The sequence below is a fragment of the Mirounga angustirostris genome, unplaced genomic scaffold (genome assembly GCF_029215605.1).
Source record: "Mirounga angustirostris isolate CCGP_5_RB_7025 unplaced genomic scaffold, mMirAng1.0.hap1 SCAF_7, whole genome shotgun sequence".
NCBI lineage: Eukaryota > Metazoa > Chordata > Mammalia > Carnivora > Phocidae > Mirounga > Mirounga angustirostris.
The window spans coordinates 150,203,158-150,224,487 of record NW_026991715.1 but is presented as its reverse complement, the minus strand read 5'-3'; the positions used below and the strand labels follow the sequence as shown (position 1 = coordinate 150,224,487).

At 55.6% G+C, this 21,330-nt stretch overlaps 1 protein-coding gene across 12 annotated transcripts in view; it reads left to right on the top strand.

The window, feature by feature from the left end:
• The window catches only part of ADAMTS16 (ADAM metallopeptidase with thrombospondin type 1 motif 16), a 145,647-nt gene extending 128,282 nt beyond the window's left edge, over window positions 1–17,365 (top strand). For 3 of the 12 annotated variants that reach the window (XM_045863753.3, XM_045863745.3, XM_054504917.2), the window contains 6 exons: window positions 7,707–7,908; window positions 8,068–8,262; window positions 9,188–9,412; window positions 15,551–15,698; window positions 15,842–15,906; window positions 16,078–17,365. In XM_045863753.3, coding sequence (XP_045719709.1) covers window positions 7,707–7,908; window positions 8,068–8,262; window positions 9,188–9,412; window positions 15,551–15,698; window positions 15,842–15,906; window positions 16,078–16,326 — 1,084 coding nt within the window. In that variant the 3' untranslated portion in view covers window positions 16,327–17,365. Of the gene's footprint in view, window positions 1–7,706; window positions 7,909–8,067; window positions 8,263–9,187; window positions 9,413–11,784; window positions 15,699–15,839 lie in introns of those variants that run through there. The other 9 variants (XM_045863764.3, XM_045863760.3, XR_006788494.3 and 6 more) reach the window with 8 other exon arrangements.
• The last annotated feature ends 3,965 nt before the right edge of the window (window positions 17,366–21,330 follow it).

Here is a 21,330-nt window from a genome sequence, read left to right as displayed (position 1 = left end):
GTGAAAGTTGCCCCCATCATCCGATTGCTGTTCAGTTTAATGACTGGTCTCTCCAGAGTCATTCCAGAGGTTTGACTTAGTTTTCATAGAAACAAGCTTCTCGGTTTTTGTGTTCGTGTTTCATCATGCTACACCAAACTTAATTATATTACATAATGCCAATAACGAGTTCAGCTGGCAGAGGCTGTGTGCAGGGGCAGCTGGGGCCGTGAGCGCTCCTGCGTCACTGGGGGGAGCAGAAGGATGGATGCCGACAACCCAGGACTGCCTGCTCGGCCTGCGTGCAGCATGGTATGGGCGGGGGCCGGGCTGTTCTGCCAGGAGAACGGAAAGGCCCGATGAGTCTGATGGGTCAGATCAGAGCAAGTAGAGAAGGGAGCTCTCCTGAGGCGGGCAGTGGCCCGGAGGCGGGGAGGAGCCCTGCCAGCAGCATGCCTGGTGTCCGCGGAAGAGCAGAACCGATGGAGAGAGCCCCCCGACAGAAACTCACCCAGAGGTACCCAGCCGCTTTGTCCTCCTGAGGGCAGGCCGGAGGCGTGTGACGTAGGAGGTTACATCGGCCTTGCTCAGCACAGAAGCCGCTGGGGTCCCCAGTTGGCAATACGTCCATTATCACAGCCTGTCATGTGCAGGTAAAATCCACACCCCACGCAGCTGTGCCAGGACAGGGGTGGGTCCGCGCTCCTCAGGGTGGGCTGTCTGGGAGCCTTGGAAGGGTATCGGTACTGGGCTTCGTTACCTTTACTTCTCAGAGCTCGTCATCTCAAGGTTGGAAGCAGTTCCTGTCCGTCCCAGCTCCTCGGTACGTTGGTTCTGGGATGGTCTTTCTTGGGGAAGGGGCCTGAGCTGCTGTGATGCTGTGACCTTGTAGTCCCAGCTTCCCGGCTGTGGGTCTGGGGCCGGGCGTCTGCTTCAGGGCAGTCTGAAAAACCAGGAGCGCTACACGGAACCAGGGCGCTGGTCCCCAGGAGAACCTGGGTGGGCTCTTCTAACTCAGTGATCGGGAATGAAAGTACCTCCAAAGAACCCATTCACCAGGCTCCTCCGCCCCGGGTTCTATTGACGCCTCTTAATTCTCCTCATAGTGAAGTCATGACATGAGTTCCACATGAATGCAGGGGTGGGGGGAGGCAGTGTTGAGCTGTGGGCCAGTGCCCTGAACTGTCCCAAAGAAGAGCAGGGCTTGCATTTCTCCGAGTCATGGTTCTGCTGGTCATCCAGGCCACCAGGTTGGGGAAGGAAGGGCTTTGTAAAAATCCCCATTCAGGACTCCCACCCCTGATTTGTAGTCCCTGGGGAACGGGGGAGAGGCCAGGCATGCAGAGGTGTTCGAGAGCCTCACCAGCCAGCTGAGGTTTGGGAACCTCTGTCTTGGCTCAGGCTGGGCCGCAGGCAGAGTCCAAGGTCCCGTCAGCCCCTTTGCATGCTCCCCTGGCATGAGAATTTGGGATGTTAGACCCGGGGAAGCGGGGGCAGGACCCCCTATTCTGTCAGTACGCAGTCCCAGCTGCAGTCTGGCGCAGATTGCTGGTTTGTCTGCTCTACGTAGTTACCAACCACCCCAATGCGTGTGCCTCCATGCGGAAGTGTTTGTCATCGAGGCAGCTGGGTGTTGAACGGGTTTGGACGAGAGCAGGAGGGAGGCACCCCCGCCCAAGGGAGAAATCTGAGGATGGAAAGGATGCTCATCCTATGAGCAGAGAACAGCCTGGGGGCCCACGTCCCTCACTATCACCTTTGCAACTGCGTTGATGGATGCCCTTGCTTCTTGGGGCTCAGTTTCCCCAGACCTGAGGTGGGATGGTGAAGTCCTCCCCAGCTCCGATGCCCAACCTCCTTTTCCCCGTTTTCCATGGAAACTGGATGGAGGAGCAGTGGCTCAGTGAGCCAGCCTTTCGTCATTATTGAGAATCTAATGATGGCCCTTTGACCTTTTATGAGCCAAAGTTTTGCGCCCGAGTTGACAGAATGCACACACCCTCTGTGGTCAGCAGAGAGAACACCCCTAGATGAAGGACTTTTGCTGAAATAGAATTCGGAAGGCTGTCCAGGAGAGTGGGCTCCATTTCTCCAGCCCGTGTACCCCTCAGATTTTCTCCATGAAGGTGAACACTTGCAGATCTTAGAGATTCTTCTCAAGACAACTTCTGATGATGGGATGGTGAGACAGAAAAATCTGGCACAAATAGCATTTGGCCCCTGAATACTAAAAACTCGCATACCCCTGACTTAGCACAGTCCATAAAATTAATATTCGCAGCGCCCCTTCTGGGGGGAGCTTTTGGTGTCCTTCCACATGGCTTTGTGGGACTGGGCAGAGAAGCCGTGAGTGTGTGTAGGGATGAACACGGTTCGGGCTGGTGTCTGGCTCATCATAAATCTCTCCGTCAGGGTCACAGGCGGGACGGGGTGGCTTGACTTTTGAGGCTGAACACAGTGAAGTAGCTGTCAATTCGCACGCGTCCCAGGGCCCATGGCCGGGGCCACGTTCCCTGTCCAGGCCTCCTGGTTGCTGAGGTCTGGCTCCTGTTCTTGCCAGCCGGGTCAGTGACAGACTTCCCGTTCTGGGGTGAAATTGGGGGCCAGTCCCCAGGGCTGCCCCTAGAGACCGTGTCCAGGACCTGCCGCTCGCAGACCGTGGCGGTGGCCGAGTGGTGATGCGTGTTGGGCATGCTGTTGTCATTTCTGATGCGCTCACTCCTCCACTCTAGTGCGTTTGGGGACAAGCGCATGATTGCTCCAGAAGCTGGGGTGTGAGCAGAGCGCAAGCTGTTTGTCCAGGGACTCTGCTATATCTGCGATGTTCGCTTACACATTTAGGCACCAAGATCCTTGGCTCCTGCAGAGCCAGACCCAAGAGCAGACGGGGCAGGCGCACTCGGGGCCCACGGCGTCCTCCCGGTTCCCCACCACTGTGCCTTCAGTGTCCGGCCTGCCCCTGCTCCTTAACTTGTGACTGACGTTTTTCCTATGAAAAAGGCAGCTTTTTTTCAAGCCAGCATCTGTGTATTGTTGGATGCGCATTGTTATCTTTAAAACAGGTTATTTAGGAGAAAAGTGGTGTAGACCTCAAATTCCCTGCATGTGAAGACACGCCCATCTCTGCCCTCAACTCACACAGTCCCCGCCCAGTCGGACCACAGCAGAAGCTGCCTTCCCCCCGGAGCCTGAGCCCTGAGGGCTGAGCCTGGGGGTGCCCACGCTCACAGCCGCAGAGGTCGTGGCAGATGGTACAGGAAGGTCAGAGCAGCCCACTGGACCGTGGCAGGTGCCCCACCGCGAGCCCAGGTCGGCCTGCGCGGGCGGCCGCCCTGTGGTTGCAGCTGAATTTCCATGCCGGGCTTCCCCGTGCCCCACGCTCACGCCTGCGACTAACTCCAGCTGCGGGGGCCTCGTGTTGCCCACGGCCATCCCGCAGGTGCTGCGGCCACGATTCCGTGTGTGTACCTTTGCGAAGGTCAAGGGCTCTCCCTGAAAATGGAACAGCAGAGTGCTCAGTCTTGAAATTTCAAAAAGAATAACAGAAAAAAGAAACAAGAACCAAATTCTAAACTGAAGCCAGCAGTTACGCGCTTTTTGCGAGACTTCCTGATGCTAAATCCACAAGAGGCCCTGGGTGGCCCCGGGTGGGGCTCAGCCTCAATTAGGCCGCAGGCCCCGTCCCTGCCGCGGGGGCCTGGGTGTCAGAAGGGCAGCCGTGAGCCCAGGGATGCCCAGGGGCTGCTTGAAATACCTTCGCTGGGAATTTGCATTTTCAGAGGAAACCTTAAATAATCAAAACCAAAATGTCACAATTATTTTTCTAATGGAGAAGACAAAGTCATGTTACTGAGAAGCCGCTGATGATTGGTGACAGCTGGGCATGTTGAGTATTGAACCCAGGACTCCAGGAAAGCCTGCCTGAACTGTGGAGAGACAGTGGTAAAGTTAAGGGGGAGCCTGGAGCTGGGCCGGGCGGGGGAGCCCTCGGCGGGGACGGACCCCGGGGGCCAGGCGGCCGGGTCCTCCAGGTCCTGCCCGGGAAGCCCAGCTGACTCGGTGATACCAGCTACGTGCTTCGTTCTGGTTGGTGGACTGCGTGAAAACAGAACCCAGTGGGCCAAGTACGGCCACCGGTGAGCAACCAGGCACACCGGGCTTCTGCTCCCAGAACCCTCAGACACCAGCACAGAAGCTCGAGGGGATTTTGACTCTTCCCTGAGCTGAAATCAAGACGTTTCCCCAGAGCTCTGCCTGTGAAACAAAACAGACAGTTGGCGTTTCCAGATGCCGTGTGAATGATCTTTGCTCGGGAGGATTTCTTCACGACGTGCAGCCAAGAGAAGGGCAGAGAATGGATCAACCCAGTTGGAACAGCTTAAGACGGTGGAGACAGAAGACTTAACAAGGTGGTGTGAAAAGCCTGAGAGCAGCCAAGCCGTCTTTGCAACCCCAGTGTGGACACACCAATTAGAATTTATAAGGCAGCGGGGTTGGGAGAGCAGAGGTAGGAAATGGGGGAAAACAACAGAAGAGCATCCCAGAGGCTCCAGAGGCAGAACCATGACAGCCTCGAGGCTGGAAACGGACCGTGCATACCAAGGATGCGTCACGTCCGTGGCTTCCCATGAAACAGAAATCACTGATCCCATCGACACCGAAGAATGAAAACATTTCCACAGCGGATCTAGAACAATTCCTACAAAGCCAGCGGTTTCTTTTTAGGTGGCTAAGACTTGGAATTACATAGTTTTCTTAGAAGCACAGTAGAATCTGTTCAGGAGAAACACGGGGTATAAAATAGGAGAAGTGCGCCAGGGCGGGGACACAGCACGGGGACAGGGCCCCTCCGTCCCCCTCAGCCCCCTGTCCCCCCCTCACCACCTCATTTGTCACAGCTTTCACAAGAGTCCAGGTTTTGGCTCTACAGCTGTTTGGGTCCCTGCCCCCTTGAGAACGTGAGGGGAAGTACTGGTCACTCTGCTCGGACCTGTCGGCAGGCACGGCACGCCCGGAACTGGTGCAGCGTCCTGATGCCCATGAGCCTCCCGGGGCCTGGAGCCCTCATTCCCTTCTTTACGTATTCCCATACCTTGGTCCCCAGGTATTCCCAACCGCACCTTGGTCCATAGAGACTCTGAAAATACATTTACAAAGGCTTTGCTGTGTAAGCAAAATGGTTGTTTTAGACCTTGATTTTTTTTTTTTACCTTCTCTTAGTTACTTGAATACAGAAATATAATTAATTCATAAAATAAGTAAGAGACTTAATTTTTTAGAAGTTTTAGGTTTCTAGAAAAACTGAGCCGGCAGTCCCATATTACATAGTCCCCATGCCCCGCCCCCACACACTCAATTTACTCATTATTAGCATCTTACATTAGCATGGTACATTTGTTAGAATTAATAAACCAGTATTGATATGTTATTAACTAAAGTTCACAGGTTATTTGGTTTTTCTTAGTTTTTACATAATGTCCTTTTTCTGTTTCAGGAACCTATCTAAGACACCACATTATATCTGGTTGTGTCTTCTTGGGCTCGTCTTGGCTCTAACAGTTTCTCAGATTTGTTTTGTTTTGTTTTGTTGGGTTTTTTATTTTAAGTAGACTCCACGCCCAAATTGTAAAACGCTGAATTTAGAAGTTGCATGTATTGCCTGCCCTCACCTCCCTTTAAAAACAATGTGCACACATGCTCAGAGAAAGAGGCCCAGCCGAAGCGAATGTGAGGCCCAGTCCCAGCGGTCCTCTGGGCAGTCTCCGTCTTCCGCTCTGTGTCCCTCTCTGCATAAGTCGGGTCCCTGCTTCGGTCCTCACGGACCCTCTCCCGTTGGCACGGGGTGTTTCTGAGAGGAGTCTCGTGAACTCTCCACCAGGTGTTCTTGGCTGTTGCTTGACCAGAGTGTGACTATTGAGGTACAGCGTGCGTGTGGGAGGGAGGGTCACAAAGCCAAAGGACAAAGCAGGGGACCTTCACAAATCCCCTGTTTTACCTGAAGATTCAGGAGAAAATCCTTGTTGGGTTAACTCGTACTCAGGGATGGCTGCTGAGTAGACAGAAGCCCCTTGCGGGTTCAGCCAGTGACAGAGGCTCATGGGTGCTCCCTGGGGTTGGCTGTCCCGGGACGTGCCTGCATCACAACCCACGCCAACAGGCTAGGGCCACGCGGGAGAAGCATGGCTGGCCCTCTGAGCTCCTCGCTGCACCAAAGGCACGCCGCGCCACCTGAGTAACAAAGACCATGCTTCTCCTTGCCCTTTGCAGCAGATTTTCAACAACCAGCAGCATGCACCCATTTGCGCCCTGACGTTACCTGTAGAATTTCCAGTTTTTGCTTGAACGCCCTGAATGGGAAGACAAATACGAGTGAGAATCATCACGTCCTCTTGGAGGCCAAATGGCTGCCACCTGGGGGGAGCCCAAGGCGTTCTCGCCATAAGAACACTTGTCCCTGGGCCACATTTCACCTCTGCCCCTCCTGCCTCCGATGACCGCCCACCCCAGAGTGTGCACCTTAGGGCCTCCTGCGATTTGTTTGTGCAAAGCCAGCGGGTGCTTGTAGACTGTCGCGGGCTTATCTGACCCCCAACGGTGGTACCACTGGCTGAGCCTGCCCAGGTCCATCCCACCTCTGTCAGCGGCCGACATTCATGTCAACAAGAAATACTTTTATACTCAGAAAAGAAAAAAAAAAGGTTGCTTTGAGAGAGAATATTCTCTACAGCTTCTAAAGAATTCAAAGAAAGATGACCAGACGTTATGGGTCTCCTATCGGAAGTTATCACGTCTGAGGTCATCGTACAAGAAACACGTACATAAATAAATAGAACCTGTGACCCAGCCTCTGGAGCCAGGTGCCAAGTTAGAGGATGTGTGGAAGACAGAGGAACATGCAAAGGGAAACCACAGAGATGCAATCTGCCAACTATGATCATCAGAAAGAGCTGTGGAGACTCAGTCCAGTGGGTAGTATCGTTTCTGAAACCAGTAAATGGAATAGAAAAAAATAGGTTAAGAACCCATAGAGTAAAGGAGAAGAAAGACCTGCCAACCCATTGCAAACAGCGGACTGTATCTGGATTCTGGGTTCCCGACAAGCAGATGAACTTCAGTTAGGACATTTATGACCCCGCTGGAGATGTAACACTGAATAGCATGGTATTCATGAATAATACGATATTGAATAATATAACATGAATTGATATAATATGAACTATGTGATTTGAATAATAATATAATAATATGCATAATATGACATTAAGGGATCATGGCCTATTTTTTAGATGTCACGGTGGTATTGTGGTTGTTTTAAAAACCAAACAATCCTCATCTTCTGGAGATGTGCACTGAAACATGTACACATCTGGAATTTGCTTCCGCATGCTACGGGGTTGGGGACCTAAGTTGAAGATCATTCAAGTCAGGTGGCTGGGGACACGTGGGGCCTTCCTTTTGCACATGTGTGAAATTTCCCACCTAAAAAGCCAGAGGGCAGAACAGAACACTGTGTTGAGGGGGTCACTTCCAAGTGCAGGTGAATAAAATCAGGGGAGGGGAGAACGATCACCAGGACAGCTAATCAAGGAGGTAGAAGCCCCAGGACCCAGCAGGCTTGGAGAGCAACTAGAAATAACCACGTGCCTGTGGGCTGTGGGTGGGATTCGTGCCGCTATGTCTCCGGGAGAGGTGGTGCCCCTCACCAAGGTGTCTTTGTCTCCTCCCAGTTGGTCGGTGGGCAACTGGAGCACCTGCAGCCGAACGTGCGGTGGGGGCATTCAGAGCCGGCCCGTCCAGTGCACACGACGGGCCCACTACGTGTTGGAGCGAGTGGCGGCCATCCTGTGTCCGCAGCCCATGCCCTCCAGCCGACAGGCCTGCCCCTCTCAGAGCTGCCCGCCCGCCTGGAGCACCGGGCCCTGGGCAGAGGTAAGTGGGGCAGGGACACGTGGGGGGGCAGCCGCTGGGCCCCCACCGGTGGATCGCAGAGCTCAGTTCTCACCGAGCCTTGCAGGGCCTGTGGTTGGACCCCCCAGGCTAGGTCTGATGGACTCCTTGCTGGTGGCTGCCCTCTTTCTTCCCTGGCAGTGCTCTCGGACCTGCGGGAAGGGGTGGAGGAAGAGGTCCGTGGCCTGTAAGAGCACCAACCCTTCGGCCAGGGCGCAGCTTCTGCCGGACGCCGTCTGCGGCTCGGAGCCCAAGCCCAGGACTCATGAAGTCTGTCTGCTCAAGCGCTGCCTCAAGCACAAGAAGCTGCAGTGGCTTGTGTCTGCCTGGACCCAGGTGGGTGCTGCCGGCCCCGGGTGGGTGCCCTGAGCCCCGGGTGAGTGTCTGCCGTCCTGGGTGGGTTCTTGGGCCCCGGGTGGGTGCTGCCACTCCCGGGTGGGGCCTCCAGGCCCCGGGTGGGTGTCTGGCAGCCCCAGGTGGGTGCTTCCAGGCCCTGGGTGGGTGCTCTGGGCCCCGGGTGGGTGCTGCCAGCCCCGGGTGGAGGCTCCAGGCCCAGATGGGTGCTGCCAGCCCCAGGTGGGTGCTCTGAGCCCCAGGTGGGTGCTGCCACTCCCGGGTGGGTGCTCTGGGCCCCAGGTGGGTGCTGCCACTCCCGGGTGGAGGCTCCAGGCCTGGGTGGGTGCTGCCGGCCCCAGGTGGGTGTTCTGGGCCCCGGGTGGGTGCTGCCGGCCCCGGGCTCTGAGCACTCCCTGGGGGGGAAAGAATGGATTTGGGCCCCAAGCATGCTTGCTCCCCTCACTTGGCTTCCTGAGGGGGGTTTGTGAGCCCTGGGTGCCCCCGCCTGCTGGTGATCTGGGGACCAGCATCACGCCACAGTTGGGTGGTGCGGCTCACTGGGGCCCCGGGGTTTGGTCTCGTCCTCGGGTATTAGATTTCTGCACTCTCTAATATCAGCTGCAACCCAGCATTTGAGCATTTCAGCCAAATGATAGCTTCAGAACTACTCCCTTCACGGTTTATGTTTGCCCTGCCCCTACTTAATGCCCCAAAGCGCTGAGCCTTACGATCCTCCTTTTTAAAAGATAGATACTGCAATTCCTTTTAAAAATGCCAAGGTCTAATAAATCTCATAGAAATTTTACCCTTCTGTTCATGTTCAAGCAGATATAAGCAGAAGACAATTTGACTCTTGCAAGATAGAAAAGACACAGACGCCAGCAAAGAAATATTTTTCACTCACATCTTGTGTTTTCATTTTTAGTGCTCTGTTACGTGCGAAAGAGGAACACAGAAGAGATTCTTGAGGTGTGCTGAAAAGCACGTTTCTGGGAAATACCGAGAGCTGGCCTCCAAGAAGTGCTTGCACCTGCCGCGGCCCGCTGTGGAACTGGAACGCGCCTGCGCCCCACTTCCCTGCCCCAGGCCCCCCCTGCACACAGCTGCAGGCCCCCCTCGAGCCAGCTGGTTTGCCTCGCCCTGGTCTCAGGTAGGGTGACACTCAGTCTCCGCAGAGCTGGGAGCTGGCTGGGGCTTCGGTGGGGGACTTTCTGTGAGGGTGTACCCCCAAACCCACTGAGCCAGGTCCTGACCCTTCTCTCCAGAGTGGGTGTGGGGCCCGTGTTCCTGGGTGTGGGTGCAGCTCTCCAAGGCTGGTCTCCAGGGCCCTTGTGCCGTGTTCTACATCATCGGCCCAATCAAGTGTGGGAAAACATGTTTTATTTTCTGTAAAAGCTGGGCAGACGCCCCCAGAGATGCGTGTGAATGCGGAAGAGGTACAGGATCTGGAATAAGTTGGTGATTGTACGTTCTACTCCAGTAACCCTGAGGCCTTGCCCACGTGGGAAGAGGGTGGAGAACCCCGGACTGTCCAGGCCTGCCCGGGCTCTTCCGTGCCCCCACCCCTCCCTCCGTCCACACTGCCTTCCACTCTAAGGAAGAATTCTGTTAATGTCGTTAACCACCTCTTACCTTGCCCCGTTTCCCGCTTTGGATTCCTGGCAGTCCTCATCCTGGGGCCTGGCTCCCCTCCCTGCCCCTGCCCGTGGTTTTGCTCCTCTGGCCGTGCTCCCTGATTCCTGCCCGTCCTGGGTCCCCTCACTATTCTTGCTCCCACTGCGTTTTCTGCTCGTTCTCGGGGTACACCCAGGCCGGAGGGCTGTGTGGGGCTCAGGCATCCTGAGCCCTTCCTGCTGGCCAGACCCCAAGGAGTCTGGTCTCTGCTGGTCTGCGTGGGAGAGACGGGTGCTCACCTCAGTGAGGCCCGTGAATAGGAGCAGAGAGCATTTTCTGACTCTCTAGTCTGTTGGCCGGGCCAGAGGAGCAGAACCATGGGAAAGACCTCTGTCTCATTTGCACGTGGCAGCCCCTCTCTGACTCTCCTCTTTGTGAAAGATGAAGGTAGAGGAGACAGAGGGAAGGAGTACGAGGGGTGTTTGGTGGCGGCCAGCCTCTGGGTGCCCACCGCAGCTTCTGGTTCTGTGGATCTTCAAACCTGACGTAGCACTTGCATTTAGAAATATATGAGCCCGTCTCCCGAAAGTATTTAAATGAGAAATTGTTCAGCTTAAATAACTGGAGCAGGGGGCATGTGAACTATATCCTTCTCAAGCATTTTCTGATTTAAGTAGACAAAACGTCTCAATAAGTACAACATTTTCCCAAGTGGGAAACCCCTTTTGTTTTCTTGTGAGCTCATAGTCTTTGCCATGAGATGAAGCAAGGGGTGAGCGAAGAGGCGGGGTCAAGTTTTCTCTGGGACAGAGGTCGTACTTTCTCTGTCCCTCGGGAAGTGTGGGTCAGAGGCACATAGAGGTGGTTCCCGAGACATTTGTCCCTCTGTCAACGGGACACTGAGACTCCCGAAGCTGAGGCAGCTCCCCAGACTCCGGCTGAGCCAGCGTTCAGCCCACTGTGCTTCATTTGGAGACTTTGGGAAAATTTAGAAAAACAGAGGTTTATCATCATTTCGTTTAACCCAAAACCGAAAATACATCTTGCATAGCTTTCTCCAGTCTGAAATATTCAATGTGTTTGTCTAAGAAATCATTTTTATCATAAGCTGCCTGAAGTTCTTATCCAGCGTGACTCATCTATTACGTTCTGAGACTATACCATTTGGGGAGTCATAACTCAAAGGGTTCTGTTTGCTGTAAGCACTGGTACTCAAGACTCTGGATCCCTGAACGGTGGGAAATTGTGGGGCCGTAAAGCATGGCCTGGGCCTGGCTGAACTCTGCCCCAGACAGGTTTATTCTTGTCACAGTCGAAAGATCATGGTTGCTGTTATGTGATCTTTAGGGTTTCTATTGATTTAAATGGCTTTGCTTATCACATTTCATGGCGGGTTGCCTGGTAGGTCTGACTTAAATCATTTGGGTCATTTGGGCTTAGCGTCAGGTGGTTCACATGCTAATTTGGTCTGGGAATGGCTTACTTGGTGACACCTGTTGGACTGTCTGATTCTACGTGACAGAGATGGGAGTGTGTGCTCGGTGCGGGAGTGTGGGGGCTCCGGATTGTTCCAGGGGTTCTTGACCGGGACCGTGCACCCCTGACCTGGAAACCCAGAGGCTCTGAGGACCAAGGAGCCATGTCGCTGATGATCAATATGGCAGCTATGACAAGAGTCGGATTAAAGTTGTGTCAAACTCACACACATGCCCACGGGCACACGCATGTACACAAGCAATGGGCATCCGTGCACACGGGCATGCACCCACGCAGGCGCACACTCACGCACACACACACACGGGCATGCACACACCAGCACACAGAACACACAGGCTTCTTGCACCCTGCTGTCCAGTTGCCTGTCCACCTCTAAGAATTTGCTGCTGATCTGCTATCTTCGTCTTGCAGTTACGGGTGGACACAGGGAGACAAGACCCTTCTTGCTGACACTGCTGGATAAGGGCCACAGCACATGCCACCCGAGTCGAGGGCGTTTCTATTTGTAAGCCATTAAATTTGTACAAAAACTCACAGCTGCGATTATGTTTATTTAGAGCAGAGGTTGTAATGATGAGGCCCTCGAGGGCTGTAGTCTCTCATCCTGACCTGAGACCTTGGTCTCGGGGACAGTGGGGAGCGCCCCGGTGGGGAGCAGCTGCAGACTTGGAGAGAGAGCACCCCGCCCCCCAGGCCCCAGGAAGGAGACAAAAAGGGAGAAGCGTTCATGGGTCTCCCCGGAGGGGAGAGATGTCATCACAGTGGGACAAGGAAGGTATGAGACCTCAGACTCTCAGGAATAAAAGTGGATTTGTTTACTAGCTGTTCCTGAGTTCGGGAGCTGAGCCTGCCCTGCAAGAACCCCTTGGCACTCGTGGGTCCCGTGAAGGGGGGGGGGCATGAATAGAGCCTTTGAATAGAGCCAGCCAACCATCAGCCAGGAGCTCAGAGCAGCAGGCATCCCCAGCCTTTTGCCGTCGGGCCAGAGACACACAGTCATCCCTGTAATTTAAAAGAAACCCAGAGGCAGACATTATTTTGAAAATGTATCTCTTTGGATTTCTGATAATGACTAAGAGTGATGATCAGTTTTCCCCAGTCACCTCTTCAGAGCAAATGCAGCGCCTTTGGTGCGGGATGTCCAACAAAGCACGGGGATTGTTCCTGAGACAGACGAAGTCCAGAAGGGAGAGCGTTTTCAGGATTTCAGTGTTCTGGAAAATGTGCGCTTAGCAGGTCGCCGCTCAGACCCCCGGGGAGTCTGAGACTGGCACACCCACAGGGGTCGACTCCGAGGGCGTCAGCACGGAGGGCTCCCAGGAGGTGCCGTCACATTCGACAAGGTTGTTGAATCCTGGGATGGCAAGAAGACCCAGTTTGCTGACCTCGGGGTGGGGGGGACGCTCCCCCTGGACCACAGCTGATCCCCCCTAGTCGGGCAGTCTTGGAAAGGGCCCTGCCTTAGCTGTGCCTGGCCTCAGGCCTTGGATGAGGGAGGCAGGCATGTGGAGTTGAAGGATGAGAGGCAAAGCAGGGGCCCAAGGACCTGGAAGAGGCTGGTGTTCGTGGAGGGAGCAGCCCGGGGATGTTCTTCAGAGGGTGATGCTCCTCCTTCACCTCCTGCGCCCCCGCACGGGGGGCTGGAACTGCCTCACTGCCCCCTCAGCAGAAAGACCCAGAATTGCCCACCGGCAGGCCATCCTTTGCCCCCGGCGAGTGTGGGCCTCAGCAGGAGACACAGACCGTAAAGAAAAACGTTTGCGAATGTTGCCGAGCTCCGGTGGTGGCCCTACCAGGGCTGAAGGCAAGAAGAGGCTCCCCTCGAGGAGGGGCACCGGGTCCTCCCTTGTCTGCAGCAGGGACACCCGGGCAGAAGTAAGCAGGTTGGGGGTGGGGGTGGGAGGCAGTCCACGAGGCTGCCAGGTGACAGTGACACAGGAAGTCTCGGCCCCTTTATGAGAGGGCCGGCTCCCCTGATCGCACACTGGCCCTGTGCACACTCTACTCGGACTTAGATGTGGCCGGACTTGGCTCTGAAAACTAAAAGACGAGAGGAAAAAGTAATTGCCGACGCAGCTCTGGTCAGCTAGAGGGTGGCTCTGCGAGCCTGGCCCGGCCTCCAGCTGAAGCGCTGTGCGGAGAAATGCAGGATCTCAGGTCCCACCCCGGCTGCCGAAGCTACAGGTTTGGGATGGGCCCAGCAGGTGGCTGGCCTGCACGTCGGCTTCGAGAGCCGCTGACCTGGGCTGGAGCTATCAGCCATGGGGCCTGGATGGATGGCCCTGGCACTCGTCCCCGCGTGTAGGTCGAGGGACAAGGGCAGTCCCCCGTCTCTGCAGCACATTGCCCCCCTGCATCCTGCCATGCACAGGAAGAATTACCCAAAATGCTCACATTAAACCCCATCAAGTTAAAGAAGATGCCATCGGCTTTGACTTCCAGATCCAATCCCAGAGTCTCTCTTCACAAAGCGTGAAGGATCGCAGTTCGAGTAGGGACAGGAAATCCTGGGGACGGGCGACTCCCTTGCGTCCAGCACTCGGCATCCAGTGCCTAGATCGGCCCCTGGTACGTGGGAGGGAGTGATTCAGGTTGTGAATAAATGAGTCTGTGACAAAAAGAGTCAAATCACTTCTTCATGATTTTAAGTGGTGCAAAATGATGGCTAGATCTCTTGTGTTCAACTGAGACACGTCGTTAGCAAGACTGGACTTCGGCCCCGGCTGAGGCCAATGCCAGGAGCTCTGCCGATGGCAGAGAGGTCGTGGACGCGAACAGATGCAGATGTGATGCGGGCGAAGCCGTGAGCCCTGGGCCAGTTCCTCAAGCTCTCGGTGGGGCCATAGCTGGGAGGGGCTCGGAGGGCCAAGTGCAAAGCTGGAAACATGCTGCGGCGGCCTGCTCGGAGAGGTGCAGTAGGCAGGGGGCAACATGGGGCTCCATCATGGATGAGGCTGCTAATTCCGACGCCAGACGCGGATCTGCCCACACCGTTCTTCTTTTTCTGATTGCTGCAGTCATTTATTGAACCTGAGTTATTGACGACTTTCACCGAAGTCGGGCTTGAAGAGAAAGGGCTGGGCCTCACGGAAACGTTCCAGACCCACGTGCATATCAGCGGGAGCCCTGCGTCTTCACCTCCGGGGACCCTGCTCACAGCGGGTCCTGGGAAAGAAGCAGGAGAGCAGCGGGCTTTTCCCTTGCAGGCTGACCTCAGCTGTGGAAAGCCAGCCCAGGGCGGGCTAAGTGCACTTGCTCGAAGGGGGGTCTGGCGTGCCGTCTTGTACATTTTGGCAACCAGCCTGTGCCGTGGACATACCGGTTCTGCACAGATCTATCCTTGCATTTTACAGGATTTAGCGTCCCCAGCACGCTCCAGACGACTGCAATGTTATCTGACCCCCTCTTCTTGCAGGTGCTCCTTAATTGCCTACATTCTTGACATTTTTGAACGAGGAGCCTTTTTGGAACACAATTTACGTAATTCAGTGAAGACTTCAAGTAGCTCTCTGGACAGATTCACTGCTTGCTGGTTGGGGCTCCTCCGTCTCTCTGATGTCTTGCCCACCATCCAGCTCAGATGGACCCGCGCACATAGTCTGTAGGCTGTGCGCCTGGCAGCTGGGGGAGGATGACCTAGCCGTGCGGCTCATCCGTGCCCTGGTTCCAGTGTGCTAGATTGCCTTAGAATACCAGGGCCTATGTGTTCCAGAGCCATGCCCAATGGGAGGATGCCAGCGAGCCCAGGCTCCTGGTGTGGCCACCTCCATGCAGGCATCCAGACTCCGGGAACTTGGGGTCTAGAAGGGACTTCGTTTCATCGTGCCTCTGTGGAAGTTGGCTTGTCAAGGTTTTCCCTGGCAAGAGTCCCAGAAAAGGTGCCTGAGTGATGGCCTTCCACGAAGGGCATTGTTTCTGGTTCTAGCCCCAGAGCCCAGTAGACCCGGGGAACGATCCTGGTACCCCCAGATATGCTCCAGTTTCCTTGTGTTCAGCAGACACGGACCACTCAAAAGCATGTTAGACCTCCAGTACTTGCCCCCTCTGTCCACACCTGGGATTAATCCGGAATCTGGTCCTCTTCCCCACAATCACTGAGGAGTCTGGGTGGAGGGGAGGAGAGGGTGCCCCGGGCCCCGGGGGCCCCGGATGACCGCTGTGCATGTGTTTCTCCCAGTGCACGGCCAGCTGTGGGGGCGGCGTGCAGACCAGGGCCGTGCAGTGCCTGGCGGGGGGCCGGCCGGCCTTGGGCTGCTTCGTTCACCAGAAGCCCACCGCCTCCCTGGCCTGCAACACCCACTTCTGCCCCATCGCAGAGAAGAAAGGTGAGTATCTGGAGCCCCTCGGCTTGGCCTTGGCATCCCGGGGTGGGCTGTCATGTGACTGGAGCAGTTCCTTAGTGGGCCCGAGGAAGTGGGGTGCCCGCGGTTAGAGAGCCCTGGCGTCGGGGTCTCTGTCTCTTTCAGAGAACGTGCAACTGAAGTTCGGTGGCAGGAGGCTGGACCGTCGTTCCCGGCGTCACTAAGTGTGCAGGTGCCGCACAGAAGGGAGGACAGAACGTCCTGAGGGACGTTCCAAGGAGGGCTTTGTGGAAACAGCCCCTCGCACAGGGCTGCCTCTCCCCTGAAGGGCCGCCCTCCGCAGCCTCGGAGCCATGCCCCCGCTGCCCAGGGCCCCGGCTAACACAGCGTCTGTGCTTTTCAGATGGCTTCTGCAGAGACCACTTCCCCTGGTGCTCTCTGGTGCCCCAGCACGGGATGTGCAGTCACCAGTTCTATGGGGATCGGTGCTGCAAGACGTGCTCCACCTCCAACCTGTGAGGCCCGGGTGGCCCTGCCCAGGGCGGAGAGTAGAGGTGCTGTGCCTTCAGCCCACATCAGCTGTGCGCTGTGCATCGGAACGCGGCCGGGAGGATGCAAGCTGGGAGAAGAAGAGCTGTGTCTGGCTCTCTGATGGGACAGAGAGAGTGTGTGCGTGTGTCTGTGTGAGTGTGTGCATGCGTGCAAATCGTGGGTCTGAAGGCATGCCTGGGCACGCATGCACACACATTTCAGGTGAAGCATGGAGGCAGGCGGGAGGGCCCACTCTGCAGACCCCGAGTCATGCTCATCACTTGTACTACAGCTGAATCAAGTCAAAAGACAGAAGGAGCCGAACTTGCTAAATGCTAAATATGTGGTGCTTTGGAGAAGGAAGGAAATGCCATGACATTAGGAACATGTACAAAAGATCTGCGGCTACGTACACCAGCCTCCCTCCCACCTCGAGGCCCTGCCCCAGGTCTGGACTAACCAGCCTCCCTCTGGAGAAGGAGCTGGGTGGGACAGCTCCCGGCAGGTGTCCCCATGGCCCCCTCCTCCCACCCCGGGAGCCCCACTTCTCTCTGCTGGGACAAGAGCCGGGGGGCCCCTCGAAGGGGCGCCTGCCCTGCCAGGGGGGACACTGGACTAAGGACTCCGTGTCCCGATTGGAGACTTTGCCTCTGGAAACAGGAAACATGAGGTCCTGCTATGGTGCTTTGGTCCCTTTCAGACTCACACGCTGGGGGAGAGAACTTTTATAGCCTACGTGTTATCCTTCTCTGTTACGGACAAACGAGCGTTTCTACTCCAACCTGTTCCTTAATGCTTCTCCCTGAAATGACAGAATCACAGGTTACACCAGAATCAGAGAGCGACCAGCTACGCCACAACCCTGCCGTCCTGATGAGCCGCTGGCTGTCCTGTCCGCGGACGTGGGGACCTTCAGAACCCCATGCTTCCTTTGCGTGTGTTGTGCTGTTTTTGAACTTTTTTTCCGTGAATTTTGGTTGTTTTGTAAGACCCATTCAGAAAGAAGGCCAGCATTTCCGCATGAAGCTGCACACAGGCCCCCGACACCCCGCGCAGTGTTGGTACTGCTCTGCATTGTCCTTCCTGCCACGTGGCTCCATTCCGAATGGGCACCTGGATATTTATATTTGCTGAAGTTTTATAATAAATTTTATATTGTACTGCTTGCTTCTGACCTGCTCTGATTCCTCATGAGTTTTGTGCCTGAGATCCGGGGGCTGGCATGGAGGCGGGGAACTGGTCCAGGGACAGAGTTGGGGCTGGAACAGGTCAGAGGATGAAGTGCCCCTAAATAAGGAGGCTACAGGGAAGACAGCAGGTGACCGGGGATGGAGGTGGCCAGTGTGGGGGTGGGTAGGACGCTGGGGCCACCGGCCAGGGGACTGAGGTTTTTGCAGCTTCCACTGGAACCTGAGCGCGGACAGCTTCCCTGGGCCACAGCTAACTCGAGGGCGACCCCTGACCCTGTGATTCCTGCTTTATTAGACAGGGTTCGCTACAGAAACAGAAAGAACAGGTGTCCCATGGAGAGAGAAGGGAGCTTTATTTTAGGGATCTGGCTCAGGGTTATGGGGGCTGGCAAATCCAAATTCTGCAGGGCAGAAAGCTGGAAAGAGGGCAAGGTTTCTGCATTGCAGTCTTGAGGCCAAATGCCTCCTTCTCAGGGACACCTCAGTCTTGGCTCTTAGGGCCTTCAACTGATTGGGTGAGGCCCACCCACATTATGGAGGATCATCAGCTTTATTCAAAGTCTATTAATTTAACCAGTAAATGCCAATCATATATAAAATATATCTTCATAGCAACATCGAGTCTAGTGTTTGACCAAGCAGGTGGGAACCATAGCTCAGCATGTCACCGTGTGGCATCATCCATCACACCACTCCCCTTGGCCTGGATTAAAACAGCCCACATGGGGCACCATGAAACGTCCCACTCACCCTCCAAACCTGCCGGGCCTTCAGACAACCCCAGCTGCTGATGTGGCTCAGCAAGCCTACCCCGCCTTCACTAGCGCATGGCCCCACCAGCGGGGGACAGAATCCTAATCCCGAATCACAGACAGGAAGGTGAGACTGGAAATGGACGCAGTGCTTCCCGGTGTCACGGCCAGAGGAGACCAAGCCGGGACTCTGCAGGACTCAGGCAGCTCGTCCCAACACATGAGGGTGTTGTGGATCCACCAAGGCAAGGGGGCCCCTCCCAAACCTCCGTCCTTCTAACAGATTTCCAATAATCCTTCAGTACTGTTCTCAGAAACCCTTCACTGGACATCTGTGTCTGGTTGTGGGAAGGGGGCAAAAATGGGCAGACGTGGTTCTACCCTCGAGGACTTCATGTTCCATCGGGAAACAGCAAAGCGATGTATCACAGGGACAGAGACAGGCAGAAGAGGGGGAGCCTGGCTCCCATCAGCGAGGGAAGAGGTAGGACAGGAGAGGGGCAGCCTTCCATCTGGGCACCTACGCCCCCAGCACTTGGTCAGCCTTTTTCCCCTGCGTGTGTCCTGCTCGAGGTCTGTCCCCCAGCCTGGCCTGCCACGTGCCCTTAAGGGGCGGGTGCCCTGCCCTGTGTGTCTGTGTCAGTCCCTGACCAGAACCTTCATTTCCGTGCTGCCACCGTGAGCTTCAAAACAGTGCAGGCTGCATGTCCCTTGATGTTTATGTAGCATCGCTGCAGGCCAAGCACAGAGACGGGTGCGGGTGTGCGAAACCCCACGCAGCCCTCCACCGTGGCGCGAGTCCTGGCTTCCCCGTCATGTGCAGCCCGACCCCTGGAAGCGCCCCCTCCATCCGTGCAGGCCGTGGGGCTCCTCTCGCCAGCACCACTGTCTTCAGGCCCCTGTGGGCTGGGTGCACGCCCCTGCTTCTGCGGTGGGTGGCCCGGGAGCCTGGGGGCTCCGCAGAGACAGGAGACACGGACAGTGACTAGAATCATCTGCTCTGTGTCTGGAACCCTGCTCTACCCCCTCCCACCCCCCAGTGCCCTGGGAAAATCTAGCCCATGGAGAATCACTTTCCTTAAGAGTGATGGGAGGTGGGATTTTCCCCAACAACCTGAGTTAGTTTCTCCTGAAAATGTGTGATCCCAATAGATTCTCAGTACTTGGAACTGGAAGAAAGTTCTAGGTGCGAAACTCCCAGGTCCTGTGGGGATGAAGTCAGAATCCGTGCAGAGGGAGGATCCCCCCACTGACCCCTCGTAGGAAATGTCTGAATTCGAGGCATGAGTGGCTCCCCAGCTGCCCCCCCCCCCACTGTCTCCTTTTCTGGGGCCTGCCCTGTGGGCTGAGCGAGGAGGAGCCGACCCTGGGAAGCACAGCTCATGGGGCTTCTCTCTGGGCTCTGGAACCCAGGGGTCTGGTTGACCCCACTGCTGAGGAATCTCCGTGTGATCCGCACTGCCCTGGCCCTGGGGGGTGACAGCGGAAAGTGGGAAAGGATTGGGTTGACAGGATCCCAGGTACGGGGTGACGATCCAGGGAAGGCGGATTGTGCGGTTCCCATGATGCCATGCAGTCTGCTTTGGGGAGACCAGGCCTCCCCTGTCCCAGTGGCTGTGGTGGCCTTTCTCCTTGCTTGTTTTCCAGCTCCCTGCAGAGGCCATGACCGAGCCACAGAGAGTCTTTTCTTTACCCGGCTTGCCTCTCCGGAGTCCCCCAGATGCAGAATCACACCAAGGGGTGATGTCACCAAGCCCCGGGAGCCATGCGACTCGGACCGAACTCAGCCCCCAGGAATTCCAGGCTGAGCACAGCTACGGGGAGGAGGCGGCCCTGCCAGATAAGCCAGGCACACAGCAGTCACCCAGTCTGTCTCCGTCCATCCATCCAGTACCTGACCCTCCCAGCACTCCTGGAGATAAAAACCCTCCAGCTCCCAGCTCGGCAGCCCCAGCAACAAAGTTCTGCAGAGACACTCTAGGAGGTGAAGGGAACCTCCCCAGAATCCCAGAACTGTGTCTGTACCTTCCTGGGTCATTCCCTGCCCCCTCCCCGAATATTCTGCATGTCACTCATCTGCAGTGTGGCGGCCGAGATGACAGTGTCCGTGTGGTCACAAAGCCGTGCCTCCCAGGACTAGGAGGGAGGCTTCCTCGAGTCTGCTCTTCTCCAGCGAAGGAGGCCAGCCTCTCCCCCGCCAGTCCCCCCACCACCGTCGCAGGCCTGTCCCCCGCCCCGCTGGTGTTCTGTGCTTCTTCCTGGCTTCCTGCCCACGACCTTCATAAATGCCAGACGTTGGGCTTGACCCTCCGAACGCAGAACTTCTTGTCCCTTCCTTCACGTGCAACAGTGGTTTGCCATATTCACTGTATTCGCTGTGCTGTGGGCTAGGTCTCCAGGACTTGGGTATCTCCTAGTTGCAAGTGTGTACGCTTACGCAACATCTTCCTCTTGCCCCCAGCCCTCAGGCCCTAGTAACCACCATTCTACTCACAAAACTGATCTATCGTATGACCCAGCAATTCCCCCTATGGGTGTTTACCTAAAGGAAAATGGAAACAGGATCTCGAAAAGAAGCCCACACCCCCATGTTCATTGCAGCATTATTCACAATAGCTAGGATGTGCAAACAACCCAAGCGTCCATGCACGGATGAATGGATAAAGATGAGGTACATATATATACAATGAAACACTGTTCAGTTATGAGAAAGAAAGAAATCCTGGTATTTGCAACAACGTAGATAGACCCGGAGACCACTATGCTAAGTGAGATGACAAATGCTATATGATCTCACTGATCTGTGGAATCTAAAAAAAGCATAGGCTGCTTTTTTAAGGCTGGTGACAACCAGGAATGGTTTTCAACCCTAAGTCCCGGAGGGAGTGCCAGCCCAGCCACTGAGCCCCTCTGGGCTGACAGACGCTGTGGTTCATCCTCACTTTTCAGATGGCAAACTTTAAATCTCAGGAGCGAAATCGGCGGCTATCCGGTAGACAGAAGAAAAAGCCCCTCATTCTGCAATGTTTGCAAAATCCTTTACAAGAAATGTTGTAGAAAGAGACTGGAATGGAAGGCCAAATAGAAAGAAGCTCTGAAATAGAATACCGTTAATTTCAGCATCGAAATGTGTTTTCTATGTATATTTTTTATTCATTCAAGGACATGCTGTCTTTAGGGCAG